General features: G+C 39.9%; 1 protein-coding gene across 1 annotated transcript; it reads left to right on the forward strand.

The window, feature by feature from the left end:
* The first annotated feature begins 497 nt into the window (after window positions 1-497).
* Window positions 498-25,463, forward strand: ell2 (elongation factor for RNA polymerase II 2). The gene is made up of 12 exons (XM_044024067.1): window positions 498-693; window positions 8,173-8,220; window positions 9,921-10,045; window positions 10,163-10,326; window positions 13,268-13,527; window positions 14,444-14,568; window positions 16,501-16,573; window positions 16,655-17,375; window positions 19,560-19,623; window positions 21,248-21,419; window positions 22,772-22,816; window positions 22,913-25,463. The coding sequence occupies exons 1-12, from the start codon at window positions 520-522 to the stop codon at window positions 23,027-23,029; spliced, it is 2,088 nt and encodes a 695-aa protein (XP_043880002.1). The 5' UTR covers window positions 498-519; the 3' UTR covers window positions 23,030-25,463.

The following is a 25,463-nucleotide window of genomic DNA, read 5'->3' on the forward strand; positions in this document are numbered from 1 at the left end:
ATATATATATATATATATGTATGTATGTACATATACATATAAGTATATATGTATGATATGTACATGTACATGTATGTAAAAAATAACAACCCCACAATACATTATAAACCTGAGGTTTTAAAGAGAGGCTGGCCTTTACAGAGAGGCCCCTAAGAGTCTGTACATGTGATTTTGTTATTTAAAGGCGATCCTGACAACCTAAAGTAGGGGCCTCAAACTCATATGACCCGGGGGCCAATGAGCAGCTTGTTTGGTCAGTTGGGAGCCAGTCAAGTGAAAGAAAGTCCATTTCTTTGGGGGTAAAAACAGCAGTTCAGTGGGTATCACTATATATCGTGATATAGTGATATATTAGCTGGAAAGTAAGAAACTCTCAGGCTCACAAGTCAATAGCAGTCCAGTGAGTGCAGAGTGAGAGCAGTGTGAGAGCGTCAGGTAGGCAGGCAGCTGCAGCTGTAGTCCCTCCCTCCCTCCCTCCCTCCCCGGCTCTAAGCGCACACAGGGAGTGTGGGCTGCTAAATGCTCCAGCCTCACAGGGACGATGGTGGAGGGCTGCTAAAGATGGCGGCGCTGTCTGAGGATGGGAGGTACGGATTAAATTGTGGCCAACAGAGCGCCGACAGAGTCACCGTGCTCCACGTCAAATTGACCGAGACGGCGTTGAGAGCGATAGAGAGCTACCAAAGCTGTGTGGTGAGTGAAATTGGCGTTTATTTCGCCCATAATGAGACAGAAGTATCGGGCTGACACAGCTCCACTCAGCTGGGAAGCCTGGACTGCCACGCACAGCTAAAGCTACAAAGTTAGCTACGCTGTTGACAGAGCGACTTTCTGCTTTCTCTTATCGACAGTCTTTTTTTGTGGCATTAAATTAAAAAGCGGAAGAAGATAAATTAGTCTTTGGTCTTGTGCTCTGGCCTGGTTTTACACGCTGACAATAGTGGTTTAACCATGATAACCTCTAGGGAAAGTTAGACACTCTGATTAGCTAGTGTTAGCTCGTAGGCTCGGACTGAGGTGCTGTGCTGTCCATTTTTTTTTTACCAAACTAAAGTGACTTTAACCAAATTAGGAAAGCTGCAATTTCAGACGAGTCCTGCAAGATGAGGCTACACCATAACAGCTCATCTGCCACTCACTACTGAACTTTTTCTTGCCTAGCTTGGGTAGGGTGGGAATACAGCGTCACAAGTTAAGGCTAATTCAACTTCGTTATAAATTAATAGCATTAACTCATTAAATCATCATGAGTGGTCAGCTTTGTACAGTCCTGAAACGTAACATGACAACCGATCAGGGATATCAAGCTCTTAGTTACACTCTACAGTCACTTTATTGCTTTATTAATATCATTATTAGTATTATTATTGTTTTTAATATCATTATTATTATCATCATCCTTGTTTTTATTATCAATATGAAAAAATAGATTCTAGAAGGGGACAGCAATTGAACGTTGCAGATGCCAACAGCTGTCAAACTCTACAGAATAAGTTTGGTCCAAATAAAATTGCTGTAGAGCATGTGAGCTAACTTTGTTTATTTTGGGTTTGGTTGACTCACTTCTAAATTTTCATGAAGGAATAGGCCATCTTTATTTGTATTATGGATATGGAGATAAAAGGAGGCCTTTTAAGGAGAAATTTTGGACAAATATGTTGCAGTCAAACGAGCTATAGAGGAAGCAAGCTAGCTTTATTTTAGGTTTGGTTAGCAGATGTCAACATTTGAGAGAGGTAGTCCAGCTGATCATTGCAAAATATATTAATTAGGGCTGCAAGTAACAATCATTTTCCTGAACGATTAATCTATTGATTATCCTCTGGATTAGTTGAGTGGTTGTTTGGTCTATAAGGTGTTCAGAAAATGTTCAAAAATGTTGGATGGCATTCTCAGATGTCCCACAAAAGAAAATAGAATTATTCAGTTTTAATCATTTCTTTGTCATATGGAGCAAAGAAACTATTCAAATTTAAGAATCTGAGAAATCTGACACCCCGACTCCCCTGCCTGACAGACCTTTCAGCTGATTAGCCACTCGAACCAGACGTGTCCGGGGGACCTGTAGCATCGTTCTCTTCTTCTTTGGTAATGTGTCCTATTCCCTGCGTCCAGACTTGTACCACTTGTTAAGTGGGATATCACGGGACCCTGACGATATGCGACTCGCATTGGACGCGCGGCATGTGCACGGAATTATACCAATAACTTGTACTGCTATTTTTGGCTGCAGCTATTGATGACTTTCTTGAATATTGTTTAGCTTTTCATCTATCAAATATCAGAAAATAATCAAAATTATGTTTTACAACCCTTTTAAATCCTTGAATGTTTTTAGTGTTTGTCCCAAACCAAATATGTCATTGAGGAGCAAAGAAACCTCATCATATTCATAGTCACGAAACTGAAATTGGAGACCGCAAGTCACTTGATTTTATCTAGTAAATAAACTTAATACCATGTATCAATGGATTAATAATCAGTTAATGATTGCAGCCCTACTGCAGTTCACTCCAGAGCTTGACATCACATTGAGAGGCATTTGTGCCAAGGACACAGCATTCCTGTGCAAATTAATTGTAACTTGTTAATCCTGAACTGTACAAATTGTGTAATCTTTTTAAGGGCGCTGCACAGGTGAACTAATCTGGAGAAGTCTCTGCAGTCTTGAGTAGAGGCGGCCTGAAACCAAGTTACCTGACCTTAACTCAACAACAACACTATTACATAACACAGTGACTCTCAGACACATAAGTTGAAGGAATTCTTTTGTGACAGCCTATTCTACAAACTTATTTGATGTGGCAGTGTTGGTCTGTAGGCTGCATTGTACAGCAGGCAGCCAGCTATCGCTTGCTGACTGAGCAGCCAAAATCGGCTGCTTTTTGTTTCTCGCTCTCGCTAATGCGTTTGTGTGGCAGCTCCAACAGTCATTGAACTATGGAAGCTGCCCATCTTTGTCTTTCTGTGGTGATGTGAATGTGATGAGAACTGTGTGTGTGTCTCTGTGTGTACTTGTGACTGTCTGTGTGAGTTAATGTATGGATAGTGGGGGAGGGTTGTGTATCTTGGCTTTAACAACTGTAACATGGTTGTTGCTGTCCAGTAAAGTAGTATACATGTAATCCTGATTTGTTGGCAGATTTTTTAAATATAAGAGTTAGCCAGCATGTTTGAATATCTGGTAATGCAGAAAAGCTGTCATTAAAAAAATATACAGTTGATGTTTCAAAGGTCTGTGAACTAGCAGGACAACACTTACTTCTGTTGGCTTCGTCTGTGTGTAGAGATGTCCCGATGTCCCGAACTTTTTCACTTCCAAAACGATACCGATATTGCAGCCTTGAGTATTGGCCGATACCGATATCGATCCGATACGATACCAGCAAGCATACTTTAATTACTTATTTTGTAGTGAGGAATGTTAGAATAGGCCCCACGTGATCACAACGGGCGCTGCTGGATAGAAGTGCTGGAGCGGAATGGACTGCATGTATCGGAGCGCTTATATCGGAGATAAGAGGCAGTCCGATATAATCCAATACTTGTTTTTTGGCTGATATCGGACCTATATCCGATATCAATATCAGATCAGGGCATCCCTATCTGTGTGTAAATGCTTTTTCTGGTCAAATTTACACAACACCAGAGAAGCTGCTGTCCCTGCATAATTGTGGCTGTCGGCTGACTCCATTTTAAAAGCTGCCAACACAAACCTGGATAGGGCACCTACACATTTGTTCTCTTCAAAATATCTGCTATATGACTCTTGTCCAAATTCCAACACTTGTGCCCAGATAAATGGTTTTACCAACCTCCTCCCTGAGAAGATGTAGGTAAAACTAACTGTCTCACAATTTGTTTACATGACATTCAATGAAAGTATTGCTGGGCAATGTGACCATATATTTATATTGTGTTTTTATTTTTCAGTTTCAGTGTACAACAGTATTTTTTTATACATGAACATGAAAAGAGTGACCCAGTAAGAGAGTGTAGCTGTGGAGTGTGTCTGTGTGCTCGTGGTTGAGAGAGAGGGAGTGTCGCAAAGTGTGTGTGTGTATAAATTATTGGTACTCTAACCCCAGGATTCCACTTCCACCGACTCGTTCCGTCAGTCCTACCAGTTACTCTTACTTTTTTACTTAGCTTACTTTTTCTTTACTCACATTATATTTTTTTCCTGCTGTATCATAAAATTATGTCATTAAAAAGTAAAATATCATTAAAAACAAAAATATTGGTTTTCAGTATACTGCCCAGAACTAGAAGGAAGCTACTTGTGTTTGTCCAACTAAAACTGAACATTTGGAATATATGTAAATGTGTTATGGGGTGACTGTGAATCAGTGGTACAGCAAGTTGTCTTTCAACTTTGGGTTGTGGGTTTGATTCCCACTTTGCCAGTGAAGGAGGGTGAACTCTGTAATTAAGTGCTCCTCAAAACGAAATGTGGACAAATGTCAACCCTCAACATTGAATAAATATGAGTGTAGCTGCTTGTTGCCCTGCAGCTACACTAACAGCACCTGCACCTCTATTGAAACTGCACTGTTATTAGGAGCTCCTTCCCCTCACTTGTGTGTAGTTTGACTATGATACTTGGGTAAGTTATTTGTTGGATATCTGTCTACATCCAGGAAACTTGGAGCTGCTTGGTGCAGGAACAACAGCAGCTGTGATTTGCAAATGCAAGGCATGTAGATAGGGAGATGTTAAGGGAGTATTGTATGACATTCATAAAAAAGATTTTGTGCGAATACTTAACCCTTTGATGCGCCTTCAAAAAGTTTTGTTCAAGTATAGCACAAAAATGTGTTTGTAAAAAATAATAATTAAAAAAACATTTTTTAAACAAACATCAGACCTTTTCGTAAATATCAAATATTAATTCATTTGTTTAACTTTTAACCCTTAAGTTTTTTTTCGATGATGTACCTTCATTTTATGGTCTAAAAAGCACAAATGATGTATTATGAATGTATATATGTGTACGTATATACTTACATACACACACATACATACACATGTATATGTACATACAAATTGGCCAGTGGGCCAGTTACTAACTCAACAAGGGCATCTTGATTGCTGAATAAAGCAAAAGAAGAGTCGCCACAGCAACCAGACTGAACTAATCATCTGCATCTCAGTCTCGAAAAACCATGGGTTCCTTGTGCCTGGAGGTTAGGACGCACAGCATCTGCTGTGACTGTAGAGTCCAATTCGTGAGAGGCAGATGGGCCCACAAGAGACGCCTTGCACAGACCAAGGGGGTAGGGTTGTGTCCTGATGTGTCGCCGTTGCTTTCTCAGTGCACTCTTTGTTTCGTGGTGTGAGAGCAGTCCACTGCGGAGTGCCTGTTGCCACTGGGTTCAGTGCTGGGCGGCATCTTCCTAGTTGGCAGGGTTAATGTTGAAGGACTTGAGTCTTTATAACGAAGCTGAGGTCAGCCAGTGGGTCTTTTGCCAGATCTGAATAAAGGATGTCCTTAGGGATTCTTCCATCATCCATCCACGGGACATGTCCGAGCCAGCGGAGATGGAGCTGCTTTAGTAGAGAGAACATGGTTGGAAGCTTTGCTAGGATTGCTGCATGTGATATTTTGTCCTTCCAGGTGATGCCCATTGTGCCTTTCCTGGAGCGCAGATGAAAGCTGGTAAGCCTACGCTCTTGGTGTGCGTACGGGGTCCAGGTTTCACTACCGTACAGGAGTGAGCTGATGACACAGGCTCTGTGCACCTGTACCTTTGTCTGGACTGAGAGTTTACTGTTGTCCCATTCTCTGGTGGTAAGCTTTCCAAAGGTGGAAGCTGCCTTTTTAAGGCAGCTGCTTAGTTTTGTGTCAAGTGATAGATTGCTCGTGATGGTGGATCCAAGGTAGGTGAAACTATGCACGGCCTCCAGGGTGCAGTTGTTAATTGTGATTTAACTACCTTCCCCTACCTAAACAAGCTCTATTGGCGCTTTTCCACTGTACAGTTCCAGCACGACTCTGCTCGGCACGGCTCGACTCTACTCAGTTTGGTATCGCTTTCCATTATTGTAGTCGCTCAATGTGGGCGGAGTATCGTGGTACAGCTGCACAAAACTGCTGTGACATTGTTTTATACATGACACACACAAACTAGTAACTAGTTGGTAAGTAGTTATTTTCAGTGTATTGAATCATTAGAATTAGTTAATTAAAAAGGTTAGTTCAGAAGTTTCTGCATGACTGGAGCACAGACTTAGATTTTAGAAATTGCCTTGCCAAATGTTAGAGCTTAAAGCGTGTTTTCAGTTGTTTGTGTGGTTTGATTCCTGTGTCGGATGTCGAGCTCATGACTCTTCCAGTCACTCTCTGCCAATCAGTGGCCGGCATTCTGTTCACATCACGTTTTAGTATCGGCTCAGCTCGCTTGGAACCTTGCCTGAGCAGGTACTAAAAAAGTACCAGGTAGTATCCCTAATGGAAAAGCAAAAAAAAAAAATAATTTTTGGAGTTGGGCCGAGTTGCGCTGGAACTAAATAAAACAAACTGCTCTGTTAAATATAGAGATTTGCCTGGTAGTTGTTGGAGATTAACCCACATTTTTAGGATTGTTAAGTAGTTTTAAGTGATCTACAGTTCAGCACTGTTTGGCTTGATTTGTGTGTGGGTTGTCTCTTCCTGTGGCGGCACTCTGGCCAGTCAGTGGCCAGCAGTCTCACCAATCATTGTATAGTACCTACTCAGCACACTTTTGGAACCTCGCCTGAACAGTTACTAAAAATAGTACCTGGTACCAGGTAGGGCTGCCACAAACGTTTATTTTGATAGTCGACTAATCACCAAATTTTTTTTCAATTAGTCGACTAATCGGATCATACGTAAATTGAATGTATAACATAAAGTATATCGCAACAGCATGCAGCTGCTCTTATATAACAATCATTAGCTTTCAGCTGGAAGTGTTTAAGGTATATGCTAACTAAAAATTTAGACAATTAAGATGATAGTTCATTAAACCTTTAACCAAATATGCTTGTAGCAACAAACAATTGTAGCATAAAGTGTAAACAGCTGAGTAAACAGATAAGGCACTAACCTAAACAACACAAAAATAAATAGGCCTACTTTTTCTTTGGCATCAAACGTAACTACAAGGAGGTAGGCAAAGTTTTGGTCTCACTGACTCAAATATGGAAATGCGCCAATGTTTTCAGTCTAGTAATCATAGTCACTTTGCTAGTGCCATGTAGCTGCTGTGCTTTGGCCTTGCCTCCTTCAGCTATGACATAAAATAACTCTCTGTCTGTATGCGGCTTGGGAATGTCATGGATGGCACAAAACCAAACGTTGCTATCCAGAGACCTTATCTACGCAGAGAGAGTCACGTGGGGCTCATAGATTTATTCAGTATTATGGGGATTACACATTACCGCTTATCTAATGCAGCCCACCAAAACCTTTAATCACTGCTCACACACACACGCACACACACACACACACACACACACACTTTCTTTGTTTCACCTGAGAGCCACTGCTCCACCATGCCTTAATGAGCACATAAGAGTTGTTTCATTTACTATAATTCCTCCACTAATTACTTGACAAATGTTCCAGTGTGTGTGTGTGTGTGTGTGTGTGTTAGGGGTTAGCAAATCCAGTAACATCTGTAAAATTAGACAGTTTTATACAAGATTAAAGCAGATTTTAACTAAATCCCACAAAATATCTTTGTAGCATGACTTCCAATTACCTCTTAAAATTGGTTATTACTATTAGCTTGATTACAACAATGGTGTACTGTGGCCCACAATTTGGGAATCATATTGATCGGCCTTGTTTTGCTACATTGACATTGTTACCTATCTGTGAATAGTAAATAGCAGATAATAAATTATTGTAATGGCTTAATTCCATTATTTACACCTCGACATTAGACATGTCTTCAGTTCATGTTTTGTTTGTCTTTCTACAATGCTGGCTCTTCAGGTTTTCCCTCATGTATTTTCCCCTCACATATACACAACAGGTATGTGTATATTAGCTGTTGGTTTCAACCTTTACACTGTTTAATTGCAACAATGTTATGTTATTATTTTGTATTTTTTGAGCCCAGATCACCAGTTTTGGTCAGAAGTATCAATAAGTAGTGTAACATGATCTACAGTAAGATAAAAGTTGTTTCTTTTTACTTTCAGAACGTACCTTCCTCGCAGCCAACAATACAATTTAAGGGACTTCAAGGGGTAAGTGTTTTACATTCCTGATTGCTAAGTCTTTTAAACCGCCCTGTATCTCTTTTAGTGGCAGACCAAAGTTTTCTTGAAGTAATTTCCATATTTCTTTGCTCATTTACTTTTTTGTTTGAATCTACTTAGTTGTATTCATGATTCATTGAGATGCTCCTGATGATTTCCTTACACCCTGTTCACACTGGATGCATTGTGGCTGCATTTTCATTTCAGTGCCCATGACTGTCAAATGACTGTCCACACAAAAAATCTTTTTTGTTTTCTGTCAGCGATAAATCAGAAAATTAAGTCAGAATCACATTGGTTGTGTGGAGACTCACTGCTGGTTGGAACACGCGCAGGCGAGCAAGGCATAACACAGCCACGATGCACACATGGCTTTTTCAGTGTGAATCAGGCTTTAAATCAGACTCTTCCTGACTTGTCAAGTTAATCACCTACTCAAGTAATGCTCAGGTTTTATGTCATAGTCATAACTTAAAGGTAAAGCCTGCTTGTACGAGGTACTGACACTAGGTGAAACAGATTTTAGCCATTTAACAAAAGGCTTACTGAGTACACCCTCTTCAGTCAAGTGAGCAATATCTTAAGATTATGTTAGCCATTTTTGTCTCACTGATACACAGGCTTTTCTGAATGGAAACATGAGTTCATAAACCCCTTACTCTTCCAAACCAAAGTCCATAGATAAAGATTTAGGGCGAAAGGCGGGGTGCACCCTGGTCACCAGTCCATCACAGGGCCACATAGAGAACCATACACTCACACCCACAGTCAAGTGATGGTGTCAAATTTGCCGAATCCCAATATTTACCAAACAAGTCAGCAGTAGACCAGCTGCACTGTTCCATGCTAATTAATTAAAAAGTTTGGTTTTCTCTTTGAACTTTGAGCTAACCTCGCTTATTATTGTGGCTGTTATGCTTCCACCTTTAGTTTCCAGTCAGAAAAGCAGCAACGTTTTCTCCAGATAGCATGAACTTAACCTGGTAAAATGTATTAGGTGAGCCTGTGGCTAAAATCTGTTTTTCCTTATGGCCCGCTGGCGGCTATTTTTTTCATTGTCTGTCCAATGCAAGTGCAGAGAACCTTTTGATGAACATAAAGTAAACAAATGCTTACCAAATGTGCATTTATTAGGCATTTTATTGAAAACATTAACTTTTACGTTGTGGAACAATTAACATTCCACTGCACTGGCCAAAGTTATACATGGCTTCAAGTGTCAGACTGTTGCTGAAGTGCTCAGAGAGGCAGTGTCTGTAGTCAGTGATGCATAGGATTTACATACAGCCTCATCTTACTTACCTCCCCACTCGGAGATGAAGTGTTCTGATTGTGATACCTGCTCAGACCTCAAAGAGCTTCCTGTCTCATGCTAGCTCCCATGATGGTCACATCAAACACCTTAATTGAAATCTAGATGTATGGGGAGGAAGAGGCATCTAACGCGTAGGGCATGGTTTAAGCAAATTGACTTTAACATGAGGCAGTTTTATAATAGATAGCAGGAAGTGTGGTTGTATGAAGTACTGATACATAGTAGAACTGTGTGTCATTACCGCATACAAACACAGTTCAAAAAACCCCAAACTGTCTCTTTAACTGAATGCATTTCTTCGTCCATTGCTTGTCAGTTACTTTTCTCAAACTCATGTGAATAATTATAAAAAATATGGGATTTCTGTTCACAGCGCATTAAAATTCCCAAGACCAATTCCTCGTCAGACACCTTCAACATTTTTGATTTCTACCTGTCCAATGTGGGCAAGGACAACCCTCAGGGAAGCTTTGAGTGCATCCGTCAGTATGCACCAAGGTAATGGTAACCACTGATTAGCAGAATCACTTGTTAGCCATCTTATTACCACACATTGCTAGAATGTAAACCCTCTCTGCCTCGTTTTTCTTTCTCCTACTCTCTTTTTGTATGCAGCTCAGGGGCCTCACACCTGGCATTATTGGCAACAGTACAGGACAAGGTCACGGTGTGCGCCACAAATGACTCCTATCAGGTGACCCGGGAACGCATGACCCAAGCCGCAGAGGACACACGTGAACGTGGGACCAAAGTCATCAAACCTGGGGGCCAGTACAGAGGTGAGGCGCTTACTGAGCTTTCCCTTATCTGCAACTGCCACTAAAACAGATGCCAAGTTAGATCCCAGCACACCAGCATGGCTTTACATTCTATCAGCAACTCTGCGCTCTTTTCAGACTCAGCCCTTTTTTTAGGGACTGAATAGGTGAAAGCTTACAGCCTGACTCCATTCACAGCCATTATTGTGACCAACTGTGCCTTTAAGCCATTTCAGCAGTCTGACCAATAAAGGCCATCGTGGCAGATGAGGATCTTTCAGAATTATTTCAGAATGAAGTTCCAGGTCAAGAATGTTAACTTAAAATAACAATTATATTATCGTGATAATTTTGGGAAAAAAAATCTGCTTTAAACTCTTAAAATGCATGGCAAAACATCATTTTTAAACATTTTACTGAAACTGGCCCTTGTTGAACACTGCCTACGGTCATTATGTCATCCTCAGTGGTGGTGAAAGTCATCTTTCTGAGTGGCATGCAAGTTGGTCTGGTAGGTGATATGCCATATAACTTGGGGGCAGAAGTAACCTTGTAAAGTACACAAAGGGGTTTCAATGTGGTCAGGGGGGAATTGCTGGTACTCGGGCAGGGTTGGGTTGTCCAGGTGGTTGGCCTGGCTGCAGACTTCCTTAAAGAAACTGAAAAATCAGAAAACTTGTTCTAATTATTAAAAGAACACTCAAACTGATTAATCGATTAGCAAAATAGTTGATGCTTAATTTAGTTATTGATTCATAATCAGCCCTACAACCCACTCTGGCAGTTACAAATGTTAAATCTACTCAGCTCGGTGTTTGTTAGAAAATGGTGTTTTCCCTGAAGACACATTCTGGAATTCAGTTGAGAACAATGCAGCTGAGCTGGTCACGGTGTGGTTTGAAGCGGCGCGCTCTGATCTGACTTGTGTTTCCACTACGAGGTATGCGTTACATACAGTAAGAACAATAATGGAGGATATCCAGCATTCTGTGTTTGTTTATCGGCATGTGGCTGTTTATCACAAGAAGATGCAAAGCTTTGTTTTAGAGAAGGCTCTGGGCTTCAGGGAAAAGCACCACTGTGATGATTCGCTGTTGACCGATCAGCTCTGCCCTTTACGAGGTGGCCACAGGTGCTTAATACCCCAACAGAACGGTGTATATTAGAGTGTATAGTAATATAGTCTCTTTTGAGAGGAGAGTGACAATAAACTGTAAATACAAACAACATGTGTGCAGCTTTATATCATAATATATCTTGCATGTCGGGATATAGCCTGAAAATGTCAAGATATTATTTATAAGTCATATTGCCCAGCCGTATGATGTCCATGTATCATTGTGTTGAAGTGAAGTTTGTTGCTTGCTGGTCAGACATTAAGGTTAAAGCTCAAACAGCTTGATGTGTACTGGTAAACGGGTTGACTACTGTCAAAAATTATTTGAAACAAGTAACAAGTAAAAACCACCTCAGGCCTTTTTGTCTTGGCTCTGGGAATAGATTTGCATGCACTGGCCCAGATAGAAACTGGGAAACGAGAGCGGCAGAGAAAAGCGTTGGGACAGAGCTTGTAACAGCTGGTTTAGAGAAAGCACTCGGTTTATTAATGCAAATGTTTTTTTTTAGCTTCTGGTTTTCACACGCTGTTAATTTCAGGTAACACTCCAGGTGTCGGGTGACTCCACTGCAACTTGTTGTGTTTTTTTTGGTTTGTTTATAGCTTGTATCTCCACAACTATTGTCAAATAATGACAAATGCAGTGGCTTTTAATGTTATAAGCTTGTAGGCTCTTGTTCCCTATTTGTTGTTCTGACTGTTTCTGAAGACGGAAACATAATTACTTAAGCTTTTCACCTGCAGCAGTCTGTCACTGGCCTGTCAACAAAGTCTGTGAGCGTATGCCCACTCACATTGCCTCGAGTCTTGCTTTTGACAAGGAGGAAGGTGGGGGAAGTTTTCCCTTTCTCTTCCTCCCTTTAACCTTAATCTTTTAAAGAGCTTTAGAATTTTATAATGACCAAGAAGCAGTATAGAGAAATGTGCAGGCTCACTGACTAAAGCACATGGCTCAGCAACACAGAACGAAAACACAAGTGTATGGTGGTTGTTTTTTTTTTAAATGCCAACACAATCCTAGTTAATTTTTTTACCTTTAATGCAGGAGATTATGTTTAATTAATTTATTAATGAATTCATTTGAATGTTTATTAAGGCCTTTATTTTCACCCTTTGCTTCTGTGTCTGTATGTGTGTGTGTGTGTGTATATATATATATATGTATGTGTATGTATATATGTATGTGTATGTATATATGTATGTGTATGTATATGTATGTATATATGTATATGTGTATATATATATATGTATATGTATGTATATACATATGTATGTATGTATGTATGTATGTATATACATACATATGTATATACATATGTGTGTGTATATATATATATATATATATATATATATATATATATATATATATATATATATATATAGATAGATAGATAGATAGATAGATATAGATATGTGTATATATATGTGTGTATATATGTATGTGTATATATGTATGTATGTACACATGTATATGTGTATATATATATATATATATATATATATATATATATATATATATATGTATATATGTATATATATATATATATATATGTATATATATATATATATATGTATATATATATATATATATATATATATATATGTATATATATATATATAAATGTATATATACATATATATATATATATATATATACATACATACATACATACAGAGACTCCTCTTCCAACCAGGAGGTCGGGGTCTGCATGCTGATTCCTGTTCCTGGGCGAGACAGTTTACCCCAGACTGTTTCTGGTGCATCCGCAGTCTGTGAATGGGTGTAAATGATGCATGATAGAGAATGTGCTGCATATTAACATCGTGTTTAATTTCTGTCTTTAGGAAAACAAGTCCATATACGTAAGCCTGCACTATCAACCCCAGAAGTGGTCCCGGAGCGCAAACGCTCCACACCCATTAACCCAGCCAACACGATTCGCAAGTGCCTTTCAAATAACCCCGTGTCCCAGCGGCCGTTTCGGGACCGCATCATCCACCTGCTGGCGCTGAGGTCCTACAAGAAACTGGAAGTGCTCGCCCGTTTGCAGCGGGATGGTATCAATCAGAAGGACCGGAACTCTTTAGGGAGTACCTTGCAACAGGTAATATAAGGTGTCGTGTTGGTGTTTGTAAAGTTCAGTGTGCCTTATGTCCACAGAGGAACTTAGAAATGGAATTTCCCAGTAATTTAGCATTTACATGTCCTTTAATACAAACACAATTATATATATATATGTGTGTATATATATGTGTGTGTGTGTATATATATATATATATATATATATATATATATATATATATATATATATATATATATATATATATATATATATATATATATATATATATATATATATATATATATATATATATATATATATATATATATATATATATATATATATATATACATACACATATATATGTGTATTTTTGTGTGTACATATATATAAATATGTGTGTGTATATAACTTGTTTTTTATTAGGATTTTCATTAAACAGATACAGTGTCAAGAGGCAACATGAAAACATAGTAAATTTCTCATTATTATTATTATTATTATTATTATTATTATTATTATTATTGTTGTCCATTGGTGATAGTAATAGTGATCTTCTTGGCTTCTATAATCAGTCCACTTTTCCCATTTTTCATTAAATAGCATCTCTTGTAATCTCAATGTATGTGTTAATCTTCCCATTACAAATATCTCATGCACAATGCACAGCCATTCCCCTTTGGTTGGAGGTTATGTTCTATACCATAATCTGGTAATAGTTTTTTTGCTGGCCGTTAGTAGTATGTGTAATTCAATTCCTTTCAAAAGAAACAACTTTATTTTTACTAATTTGCATGCACAGATGTTTGACCAACACAGGAAACATGAACTTTCTATACATGTCATCAGTAGTTGAGATGCTTTAACTTTGAGGCTGTGCGTGTGTATGTATATGTGTGTGTGTGTGTGTGTGTGTTTGGGCTTGTGTGCATGTTGTTTTTTTGTTTTTTCTAAACAGGTTGCCAACCTGAACCCAAAGGACAACACATATTCTTTAAAGGACTTTATTTATCGTGATGTCCAGCGAGACTGGCCTGGTTATTCTGAAGATGACAAGTCCCAGGTTGACCGGATCCTAGCTCGGTATGCAAAAAACATTTAACACGTATAGTACTTGCCTGTACTAGTGAAATATTGATTTTTAAAATATACTGATTAAAATATGTTATTTGCGTTATCTATTGTTCTAAGTGATGACACACACCCTTGCTTAGTAAAGTGACTGTTGGAACAGACATGAAAGTGATAGCTCAGGTTCTTTGAAGTGTGATTGTATGAGGTGCAGACATCCTGTGTGTGTGCACGTGTGCTATAATGCTCTGCAGCAGGAGAATATCCTTCTTCGTCATAGCAGCAAACCCTAAGAACACGTTTGCTGCTTTATCTCATCATAGCCGGCCTTTCCTGATGGCAAACTGAAGTATGTAAACTGCTCATTGTCCTGCACCAGAGTCCATAGAGATAATTAGCACTTTTTGTTTGCGGGGACACAGGAGCTGCTGCTGTTCAATTGTTGACTTGTTTGGTAAGTTAGTCGCAAACGCAAAACAATTTTAACTAACTATCAGACTTATCAGAGTAATGTAAACACAACAAATATACATAAATATGTCACAAAAATAGACACATTGCAGTACTTGCAGATAAACAATGTCCAGTGTAAGAGTATGACCGAGTATAACCCTAACCCAGCATACTTTCTCAGAGGAGATCTGTTGATAATCATATTGACATAAATATCGTTTGCTGCTTAAATAATTTAAGCAGCGCTCTCTGGCAGTTTGAATAAACAAAAACCACATGACGTTTTCTGTCAGAGATAAACAAGAAAATGAAGTAATAATCCCATTATGGTTGTGGTGTAGGGGAGACGAGCGAAACACAAGGCGAGGGAAATGTAGGAGACACTCAACCGCTGTGAACATGTGAGTTAGACGCAGCAGAGCAGTGACGCACGTGTGAAGAACATATGACGCATCCAGGGTGATCCAGACGTAAGACTGCGGTCAATTCCCCACTCTGCATTCAACTGCTTAATACTCCATTAACACCAGGAGGGGCCACTGCACTTACAACTAGCAATAAATCCAATTTTACACGCATGGAAATGCACATGATCACAGGGCAGAACAACACACTTGAACTAAATGATGCAGGCAGCAGTGAATCAACAACTCTTTTGTTGTGATGAAAAATGGCAGATTTTCTCTGGCCTTAGTGTGAGGAGTGAGCAGCCCATGAAGTGACACACATTCTAGTTTCCAGTTGGTAAAGGCTGTCGAATAGTAAGATAAAATGGTGTCAGCACCCCATTGATAGATTGAGTTGGACTTGTTTGGTCCACAAAATGTCAGAAAATGTTGAATCTGTGTTTTCCCAAACCTCATGTTCTCAAATGTCTAATTTTGTCCACAAACCAAAATGATTCAGTTGAATGATTTCTTTTGTTTTGTGGAGTAAGGAAACCAGAAAAGGTTAATAAGCTGAAAAGTCAGCTGAACTTGTCGTCACCATATAGATCGAATATTGACATTAGTCTTGGTCGATGTCCTAAATTGGCAGGTGATGATTTTTACAGTAAAATATTGTGATGGACGATGATATTGTCGTCAGGGGGGTTGAATGTCCGAGTGAATGTCGCGGGGAGTTCATAATCTACCAAACAAACTGGCAGACCCCCGAACCGTAGTAAGGAGACCTCAAAAGACCGCTAGCTCCTTTAGCTCGGATTACCTCTCTTATTATTGTGCGACTTTCACAATTAAGAGAAATAACTCGAAATATGCAGGGTGACAGAGATATGGGCTAATCTCCACAAATTACCTGGGAAATGTCTAAAATCTCAAAATTTTAGCATCAGTTTGTGTCTGACAGGGTGGGGGCGTGGCATGATGTCGGTCAGCCTATCACGATTGGCACAACCCTAATTGACATATTGCCCAGCTCTCTTTTCATGTGCTCTTACAGTTCCGTCACCATTTTCTCACTGATGCTACTCCTTTCTGTCTTTTGCAGCAAATTAGGTCTTCCTACTGAGACACTTTCATCAAGTAGTCCTCCCAAAGACGCTGTCCCCACTTCCCCCCAGGTACCCACAAATACACACTGAAACACACACACCCACATTGAAAGCATGCAATTTTCAGCTCAGTTCACTATTTTCTCACAGAAACGCCAGCCAGACTTTGACTTCATTGATCCACTGGCGCCCAAGAAAGCCCGCATCTCGCACCTCAGCAATCGAGGGCCAGCTGCATCTTCATCCTCCTCCTCTGACCGCCATGAGGAAGAGGGCAGCCCCAGCTCTAAAAGCTCGTCCCTACCCTCTAATGTCACGTCGGGCCCTCCCACCCATCTCCCCATTTCCTCTCACCCTCCAGCACTCTCTCACCAGCAGCCCAGCCCCGCCTCCAACTCCCACTCACCCAGCACCCCGGAGGGCTGTGGCACCCAGGATCTGCCCACAGATCAGAGCTCCTCCTGCAGAGACCCTTCAACAAGCCCCTTCTCCTCTGACAGGACCCTGCAAGACCGCTTTGGGCACCCAGTCCCCATTCCTAGACCAGCCTCCTCCCCCAGCCCTCCTCCTCCTCCTCCTCGCACCTCACTGACAGTGACCTCCACGGTCATCACCAGCCCGCCTTTGTCCAGCAGCACTAACAAGAAGGTCAAAAAGAAATCCAAGAAGCACAAGGACAAGGATCGAGAAAAGGAGAAAGGGAAACGTATGGAAAGAGCCAATGGAACGCCTCCTCCTCCTCCTCCTCCTCCACCTCCTCCTCCTCCCAGTGTGGTGGAGATGGCGGATGAGAGTCGTAAAGCCAAAAACAGGCATAGTGCTGAGGAGGAGAGGAGAGGTGTCGTCGACAAACATCCTCACAAACATCAAGGTGTGTTTCCGTCCTGTTAATAATTTGCATACATGAATCAAACTTATAACCGAAGCGACTATATCATTTATCCACATTTTAGAAGGATAGGACTGATTTCTTGAATTGATTAAATGAAGATTTTTATTGCCTTAGTTTGTTTGGATATTATTCTATTCATTTGGATTTTAAAATGATTTCCAGAAAACAAGTGTTGAGGCTTGGATTGACTGTGTTTTGTACACACACACACACACACACACACCAAGCACCAAGAACCAGCTCGAGACACAGTCACTCTCACGGACAACAACACCTTGCAAGATCAACACTGCTTAAGCACACGCCATCTTCAGAATATTACACACACACACACACACTGGTAACATGGCCTGAAGTTTGTGTCTCTTTGTAAAACAATCACTTTCCCACGACTAAGTCCATTAAGAAAATCTGCTATTTTTTACATCACAACACAAAGGAGTTGTTGATCCATTTCTCGCTCTGAACTTTGGTGCAGCAGCGTGAGCGGTTTATACACTTAAGTCTCCAGTCAGTTTAGGATATAGACTTAAGCAGTTTCTTCAGGTGAATCATTTGTTAATAATCGATTTGAGTTTTAATTTTCTTAACTGTGAATATTTAGTGCTTCATTTGCTCCATATAACAAAGAAATCTTTAAAACTGAAGCATTTTGGTTGGTGGACAAAATGAGACGTGAGGTTTGGGAAACACTGATTAATATTTTCTATTTTATCGACCAACAAATACTTGTTTAATCAAGAAAATAATGGACAAATTGATGGTTAGTTGCAGTCCTCACCCGCTTCATCACTTAAAGATATTAAATCAAATCACTAGGCAGGTACTTGACACCACTCATAAAATGGGAAAACAGCTTCTGTGCAGTTAACTCAAACCAAAAAAGTGTAGAATACGTGTGACACACATCTGCCACTTCATTATAATACAACAAATTAAACAAAGACTCTGAATTTAATGAACTGTCTTTCATGGGAAGGAGGATATTAATTCCCTCAAATTCAGAGAATTAATATCACTATTTTAGCCGTGTGTAGCTAAAACACAGTTTAATAGTAAAGAGAAGGTCACTACTAGCAGCAAACGCATCACTTTGAAGTTAATGCAGCATCATTGAAGGCAGCAGTTAATGCATTAAAGCAGTCCTGGCATGTCTTGTGACTGCTGTGGCTCCTCAGTCCACCTTTTTAGCCTGATTATCTTTCAGACTTTGGATTGTTGCTCAGTGTGTTTCAGTGTTTATCTCTCTGCTGGGTTCTTTTTTTTTTTTTTACAACCCAGCCTGCCACATTGACTATGCTGATAAAGGTGATTTTGCCTGGACATGTTGATCTGGTTTCTGTTGACCTGACATTATAAATGTTACATCTGTAATTTGTCACACGTCTTCATTTGTTTGTCTCTCTTGTTTTGTTGCTGCAGTTGCAGATGTTAGTGTTTGTCTGTTCCTGATAGAGTTAAATAGCTGATTTAATAGAAAATGCACCTGTGAATCTACACCTACAAGCAAAACAGGGGGCTTGTTGTGTTTGTGCAGAGTCTTTCTTTATTATTCACGGTTAAGTAGACATGGTAGCATATATGACCTTGGTGAATTGCCATTATTTTGGTTTGGGGAAAAGTGTTCAAAAGAAACGAGTGTGAAAATGCTTGATGGTCCTAGAGATCCACAAGTGAGCCTGCATTTTTCCACTCATTCCAGGATCACATGATTTATAAAGCTCTTACCAAGGCTGCAACTTACAATTATTTTCATAATCAATCCATGTTTTGGTTTTTATTTTATTTTTTCAATTAATAGATTAGTTGTTTCGTCCTTAAAATGTCAAACATTCTCAAAGCAAAGGTCGATGTTTCCACGAAACTCAAAATGATGAACCTCAAGCCCAGAATGAATCACTTTTTTAGTGTTTTTTGTTATTTGGAGTAAAGATATCAGAAAATATTCACCCTTACGAAGCTGAAAAATCATAGAGCTTGTGCAATTTGTTAATGGTTGCAGCCATTAATCGATTACTTAATAAATATTCTTTCTTCAATTTAACAAACATGTTTGAGAGACCTTTTATGCTTTAAAGCAAAAAGTTATTGCAGTAGTATTGTATTTTCCAGTGTTACATATGTATCATTTGGTCTAATTGTGACATCTGCTCTTTTCTTTAGATAAAGACAAGCCAGTCCAGTCCACTGAATTTTCCTCCGCGATTGAGATGCCAGACTACATAGTGTGAGTAAACCTTGAAACTTCCCCTTTTCCCCACAGTGTGATCCTCTTTACATTTCAAGCCTCTTATTTCTTATCCTCCACATGAGTGTTGTGGGGGAACTGCAGTCAATCCCAGCTGACCCGAAGACTCTTAAGAAGCTCTGCTTCCTCTAAAATGCCATAAAACAAATGGTGAAATACCTACTGTCGTATCTACATTTCATTAATAACAGTGCGCTACAACTAGTTCATCTCACTAAGCTCAGCTCTATGAGATGCCACACAATTTCGTGAGTCAGTTGTAGAAACAAGTAGCAGCCAGTTATGTGTTTTTTGTCCCCTGATAAAGTCCACGTTCATTTCTACATATTGTGCACGGTAAATAAATCACTCTTCTGGCATTTCCTTGTTCATTTTTATCAACATGGGTTTTATATATAAATAACCAGGCCAGAAATTAGCTCCCACTGTTTCAAAGATTAGCTGACCTCGTGTTAAAGGTGGTGCGGTCACACACACGCTGGACGGGACACCAGTCCATCACAGAGCCAACACACGGAGACTAGCACACACACACACACACACACACACACACACACACCCCTACGGTCAATTTACAGCAGAGTTGTCAAACTCCAGGCCCGCAGGCCACATCCGGCCACATTTTCATTGCTTACAATAATATATATCTTAACATGGCACATCTTTCATTTCAAGTCCTCTGATTTGTTTCCTAATCTAAGCTTGTTTTGCTCTTATATTATTTGGCCCTCAACTTGGACACTGTTTTTAAAAATGTTTTATAAGGTTTTTGGGTTATGGGAGGAGCTGACTAAACACACACAACTGCAAACATAATAGTGGCTAATTGCCCATAATTTCCTGTACGAAGGATAAATAAATGAATACAATATAGCCTACTACTAACAAAACCTAAAGGTTAAACATTTTTCAAACTTCACATTCAGTTAGTGTAACAGTCCTTCTGGTAAAAGTTACCAAGAGATTATCAAAGACACCTGTAGAAAAATGTGACAATGCGTCATGGAAATGGACTGAGACACAAGCATTATTAGGGTGGTGGAAATTCAATTTAAAAAGAGATATTTCATTAGTTCTGTAATTAACTCATTTAGCTGGGATTTTGAGAAACCTCAGTATGTCTTCACTAAAATTACCCGGGTGAAAACTTTCCCCTGAAAGAAGTACCTACTCACGACTAGGGATTTACCAGGAACTTTAGAGGGGCGGGGCTGTATGTGCTGAAGAACACTGATTGGTGGAACATAATTTACACACACACACACACACGTCAGAGAAAGCTATTTTGAAGCTTGAATTTACGCACATTTTAAATTTCAGTTATTCATTTTAAAGACCTGCTTCCTTCATGCACGTGCAGTTAACTAGGATTAACTAGCTGAAACAATTAATAGATTATCAATCGATAACTAAATTAACCGCCAACTATTTTGACAATCGATTCATCGGTTTGAGTGTTTTTAAAGAAATAAAGCAAATGTTCTCATTTCCCAGCGTCTTAAATGTGATGTTTTCTGGTTTCTGTGAATAATGGTCAGTTATGATGCGAGCCTCTCTTCAGGATAAGTGTTAATGTTGTGTTGTTTGTTTCCTGTGTTTATAGGAAGTATACATCACTGGTGTCCATGGACCAGCGGCAGAGCTACAAGGACGACTTTAACGCAGAGTATGATGAGTACCGTCAGCTGCACGCCCGTGTGGAGGGCATCACCCGCCGCTTCACCCAGCTGGATACCCAGTGCCGGAAGCTTTCACCTGGCACCAAAGAGTACCAGGTCAGATTCACGCGACTGAATTTAAGATTATCTTTGATACGTTTAGATTTAGATACAGTTTAGAGCAGGGATGGGCACGAGTATTGGATTATTCTGTTATTTCCCTGATTATAAAAAAGGAACCGTGTACCTTGGCTCAAGCTCTTGGATGAAGTCTTTGAAACCGGACCTCTGTGAGACGTTCATCGGTCTCATGTCTCTAAATAAAGTCTGTAAATAAAGCGTACCAGTTTGTCTGTAATAGCATTGTGACAAGCAGCTGTAAACCCTGTGATGTGGAGGGAATAAAAATACATCGTTCTTGCCAGCTCGGACTTAAACTGGGCTAGTTTGCCAGGGTGCAGATTTGGTTGTCGAGTGATATCTTTTATTTGTAATTTTTCGTTGAGTTTGTTGATGGAAAGCCAAGAACTTTCCACACATTGCTCATGGTTAGGATGGTCAGGAGTGGTGATCTCTGTGGGTCTTTGAATGCTTCTCCTGTTAGCGTATTATGCTGTAAACCCTGCATTACTTTCACTAGCTCCTTTTGTGTAATTAGTTACTCATTATATTCTTCTTTTACTAACATAACTTCTTAGTTGTTAAACTAATTGTTGCCTATCGTTTTAATGTGTGGGTTTTGTGAGTAGAATAGAAACGTGTTGTACAAAAAGTTTCTTTTGAAACTCAATCCACCTCAACTGGAATCGAACAAAGAAATTGCAGTCACGCCACAGAACTGCAAACATGGCAGCCTCTCAAAGCAAACACCGTCTCTCTCCGACTGTGTTCTGCATATTTCTTATGGCAACAACAAGGAATATTAATGACGTCACAAAGCAGCAGCGACTGTCGCTTTAAAAAAACGGTTTGCAACAGAAACAATCTTTATCATTACACACCTGTGACCTTTCACTCACTCCTGCTGTCTGTAGCAGACAGATGTGTGACAGCTGCAGGTTCATTCACCTCCTGACACACGGTGTAAGTCTCACCTCCAACAGAATCAACATACTGGGGTCATTTTTAGGCATCAAACTGTTTAATATAACATTTATACCGTGATTAAAAGGAGATTATTTTTAAAATGTCGTAACATGCTGACACACAAGTTTTTCATTGGTTCTTGGCAGATTTTTGCCCATTCTTATCCTCAAAGACTCCATTTTGATTGATCAGCAAATTATTTTAAATTGGAAATCTCTTTTAATCAAATCGTGACTCAAGGGATGGCACTCAAATGGAATTTAATGTTATGAAAGGAGCATGAATGTGTTTTTTAATGATCAAACAAAAGTGTCACAGTGGTGACACAGATGCTGCCTGATAGTGTATTATGTTATTGGCCAACACTTTCCTTCTCTGTGCAGAAAGTGCAGGAAGAGGTGATGAAAGAGTACAAGAAGATGAAACAAGTAAGTATTTACAAAGACACAGTCTGTATGTTTTTGTTTGGGTTGAGCTGAGCAGGATGTCACGTGTGATCTGACGTGCGCCGCCTGTCGTTACAGCACAGCCCCAACTACCACGAGGAGAAACAACGCTGCGAGTACCTGCACAACAAGTTGGCCCACATCAAGCGGCTAATAGCTGATTTTGACCAGCGCAGAGCTCAGGCCTGGTGCTAAGAGGCACAGCACACCACATCCTCACTGATCAGTATTTGAGAGCAGGAGGGGGCGTCCAACTGACTCTGAATCATGAAATCCCCCTTCAGTTACTGCCTCCACCCCACACACACACACACACACACTCCCCTCTCCTTCCTTTCCCTTCTCTTCCCTCTTCATTCCTTCCTCCTTTATCTGATCTTTGATTCCACAGGTTTCATCGTTGCCTGCAATCTTCAAAATCTCACTTTTAGTTCCACTCTTTCATCTTTGGCTTTTCTCACTGAGCTCCTGTTGAATTCCAGACCACTGGTTTAGTGAAAGGAGCAGCCTGCATGTGTGACGGGGATCTTTATTTTATTTTATTTTATTTTATCTTATGTTTGGGGGGGAGGGGACGCTTAAACTCTTCAATCTTTTGAGGAACTTAATCTTGACACAAAAAAAAGAACAAAAAATGTGTTTTTGAGCATCTGAGAAAATATTAACCTGTATTTAAGTACAAAAAAAAAGAAAAAGAGAGAGGGATATCTATTTATTTTGGGACTCCTAGTGCGAAAGGAGTCCGCAGATGATATATTGTTTAATTTTTCTTGAAAACAATGCAAAAAAAGCGACCGCAGCCTTATGTGTTATGACTTTTTGAAGCCATTTTGCACGGAAGATTCATCATGGCCTCTCATTGATGTCTCTCCCGGCTCGTTTCCTCTCTCTATACACAACTGTACTGGATAACTCTGCTTCAACACGCGGGCGGCAGCGCTGAGGTTGAGGCTGCTGTAGAAGGAAATGAGACGGGATGGAGAGAAGTCCACTGAGCCCACTGAGAGGCAACATCAGTATGTGTGCATGGATTGTAAATTTTGTTGTAATGACCACAAGAGGTGGCACTAGGGGGGGAATAAATGGGAGTATGATCCCTCCCATCAGTGGGGGAGGCAGTATTTCTTGCACCACCAGTGTCCACGGTGCATTATGGGTGCCTTAAGGTGTTTACGCTCAAATTTCTCAAGTTGGGCCGATCTTTAGTGGCCACGAGCCACACAAAGTACTACAACTTCCTGGGAACAGGTTGTGTCTGTGTGTGTGTATGTATGTGTGTGTGTGTGTGTGTGTGTTAGAAAGATGGGTGAAAGGAAATGAAAAAAAAGTGAGAAATATGAAAAAGAAAAAAAAAGCTGCTACGGTGTTTGTCCAGCCTGTCATGGCTGCAGTAACAGAGCCTGATCTTAAATGAAGAGATGTAGAAGATCCTTGTTTTTTTCCAGCGTGGTTAAACTCTGGAAAAGACTGAAGTGAAACCTCTTCAGCTTTAACCCGCTGCAAACACTCTTTGTCTTTTCTGTTTTTTATAAAGAAGCAAAAATGCGTCATCCACCAGAAAACTGATCTGTATCTCAGCAGAAACTATATTTGACTCTCAGTTTGAGTTCTGCACAGTAGTGAAAGTGTTTTTGGTTTTTTTTCAGCATTGATACCGATTGAGTTTAATGGGTGGATGATTGACTTCAATTTTTATTTCAACAAGGGAAAAAAAGAAATCTGTTAACAAACCTGTGTTAGAATGTTTTCCGACAAATTAAAGAGAGTTTTCTGGTTCAGCATCCTGGAGTAAAATGTGTGATTTAGGCTTCATTTTGAGGAAACATAAATACTGGAATTGGTTTAATTTACTGGAAACTTAAAAAACAAAAAGAAAATGAAATTAAAATGTATTATTCCACTTTTATTGTGGTCACTTTCCTCCGGACACTGTAACATAAAGTATTTGTTCTGCTTCAGTGGACATGGGAAGGACGTGTGTCCAGTTCTTGGGGGGAGGGGGGAAAAAGTGTCACAAAAGAGGAATTGAAGCAAATATTGACTTGTTGTTCTTTTCACATGTGTTTTGATTTGGGCATTCTGTCAAACAGTCGGTCTCTGCAGCAGACTGTCTGCTTTGGTCGTCTGTCACAGTCATCGCTTGTTGTCACTTCAGTTGTATTTTGGACATAAAATCAGCACTTTTGGAGAGCGTCCCTCACAAAAGCATGTGAAATATGTGGAGACTACTTAAGAGTCATGCTTACTACACCTGTGGGCAACAGGGTCAGTGTTGGAAAAACTTGATTTTGTCCTGTTTTCCCTTGTAGTGGTCGTTTCCCAGAATTTAGAGCTTCGCAAAGGACAAACGTTGACAGATTGTCGGGGGCCAGAGTTTTTCCATAAGGCCTTCAAACTAAGTGTTGCCTGTCACAGCCTTCCAAAGATTACCGTCTTTATTGAAAACAGATTTAATGAACAACATGAATGAGCCTGAAGTCATTTATCATGGTTAAAGCAAAAGGAAGAAGAGGAAGTGATAAAGTCCACTGTTCAAAGAAGAGAAGCCACTGGAAACGGTGAATTCTGAGTAACAACTTCCTGCCTGACAAATGTACCGACACTTCAATAAAGAAATCACAAGTTGAAA

The sequence above is a fragment of the Solea senegalensis genome, linkage group LG4, assembly GCF_019176455.1.
Source record: "Solea senegalensis isolate Sse05_10M linkage group LG4, IFAPA_SoseM_1, whole genome shotgun sequence".
Classification (NCBI taxonomy): domain Eukaryota; kingdom Metazoa; phylum Chordata; class Actinopteri; order Pleuronectiformes; family Soleidae; genus Solea; species Solea senegalensis.

Coding starts and splice junctions, on each gene's coding strand:
- ell2 (XM_044024067.1), top strand. CDS start 520: ATGCTCCAGCCTCACAGGGACGATGGTGGAGGGCTGCTAAAGATGGCG. Junction 16,574..16,654: donor CTGTCCCCACTTCCCCCCAG/GTACCCACAAAT, acceptor ATTTTCTCACAG/AAACGCCAGCCAGACTTTGA. Junction 19,624..21,247: donor GAGATGCCAGACTACATAGT/GTGAGTAAACCT, acceptor CTGTGTTTATAG/GAAGTATACATCACTGGTGT.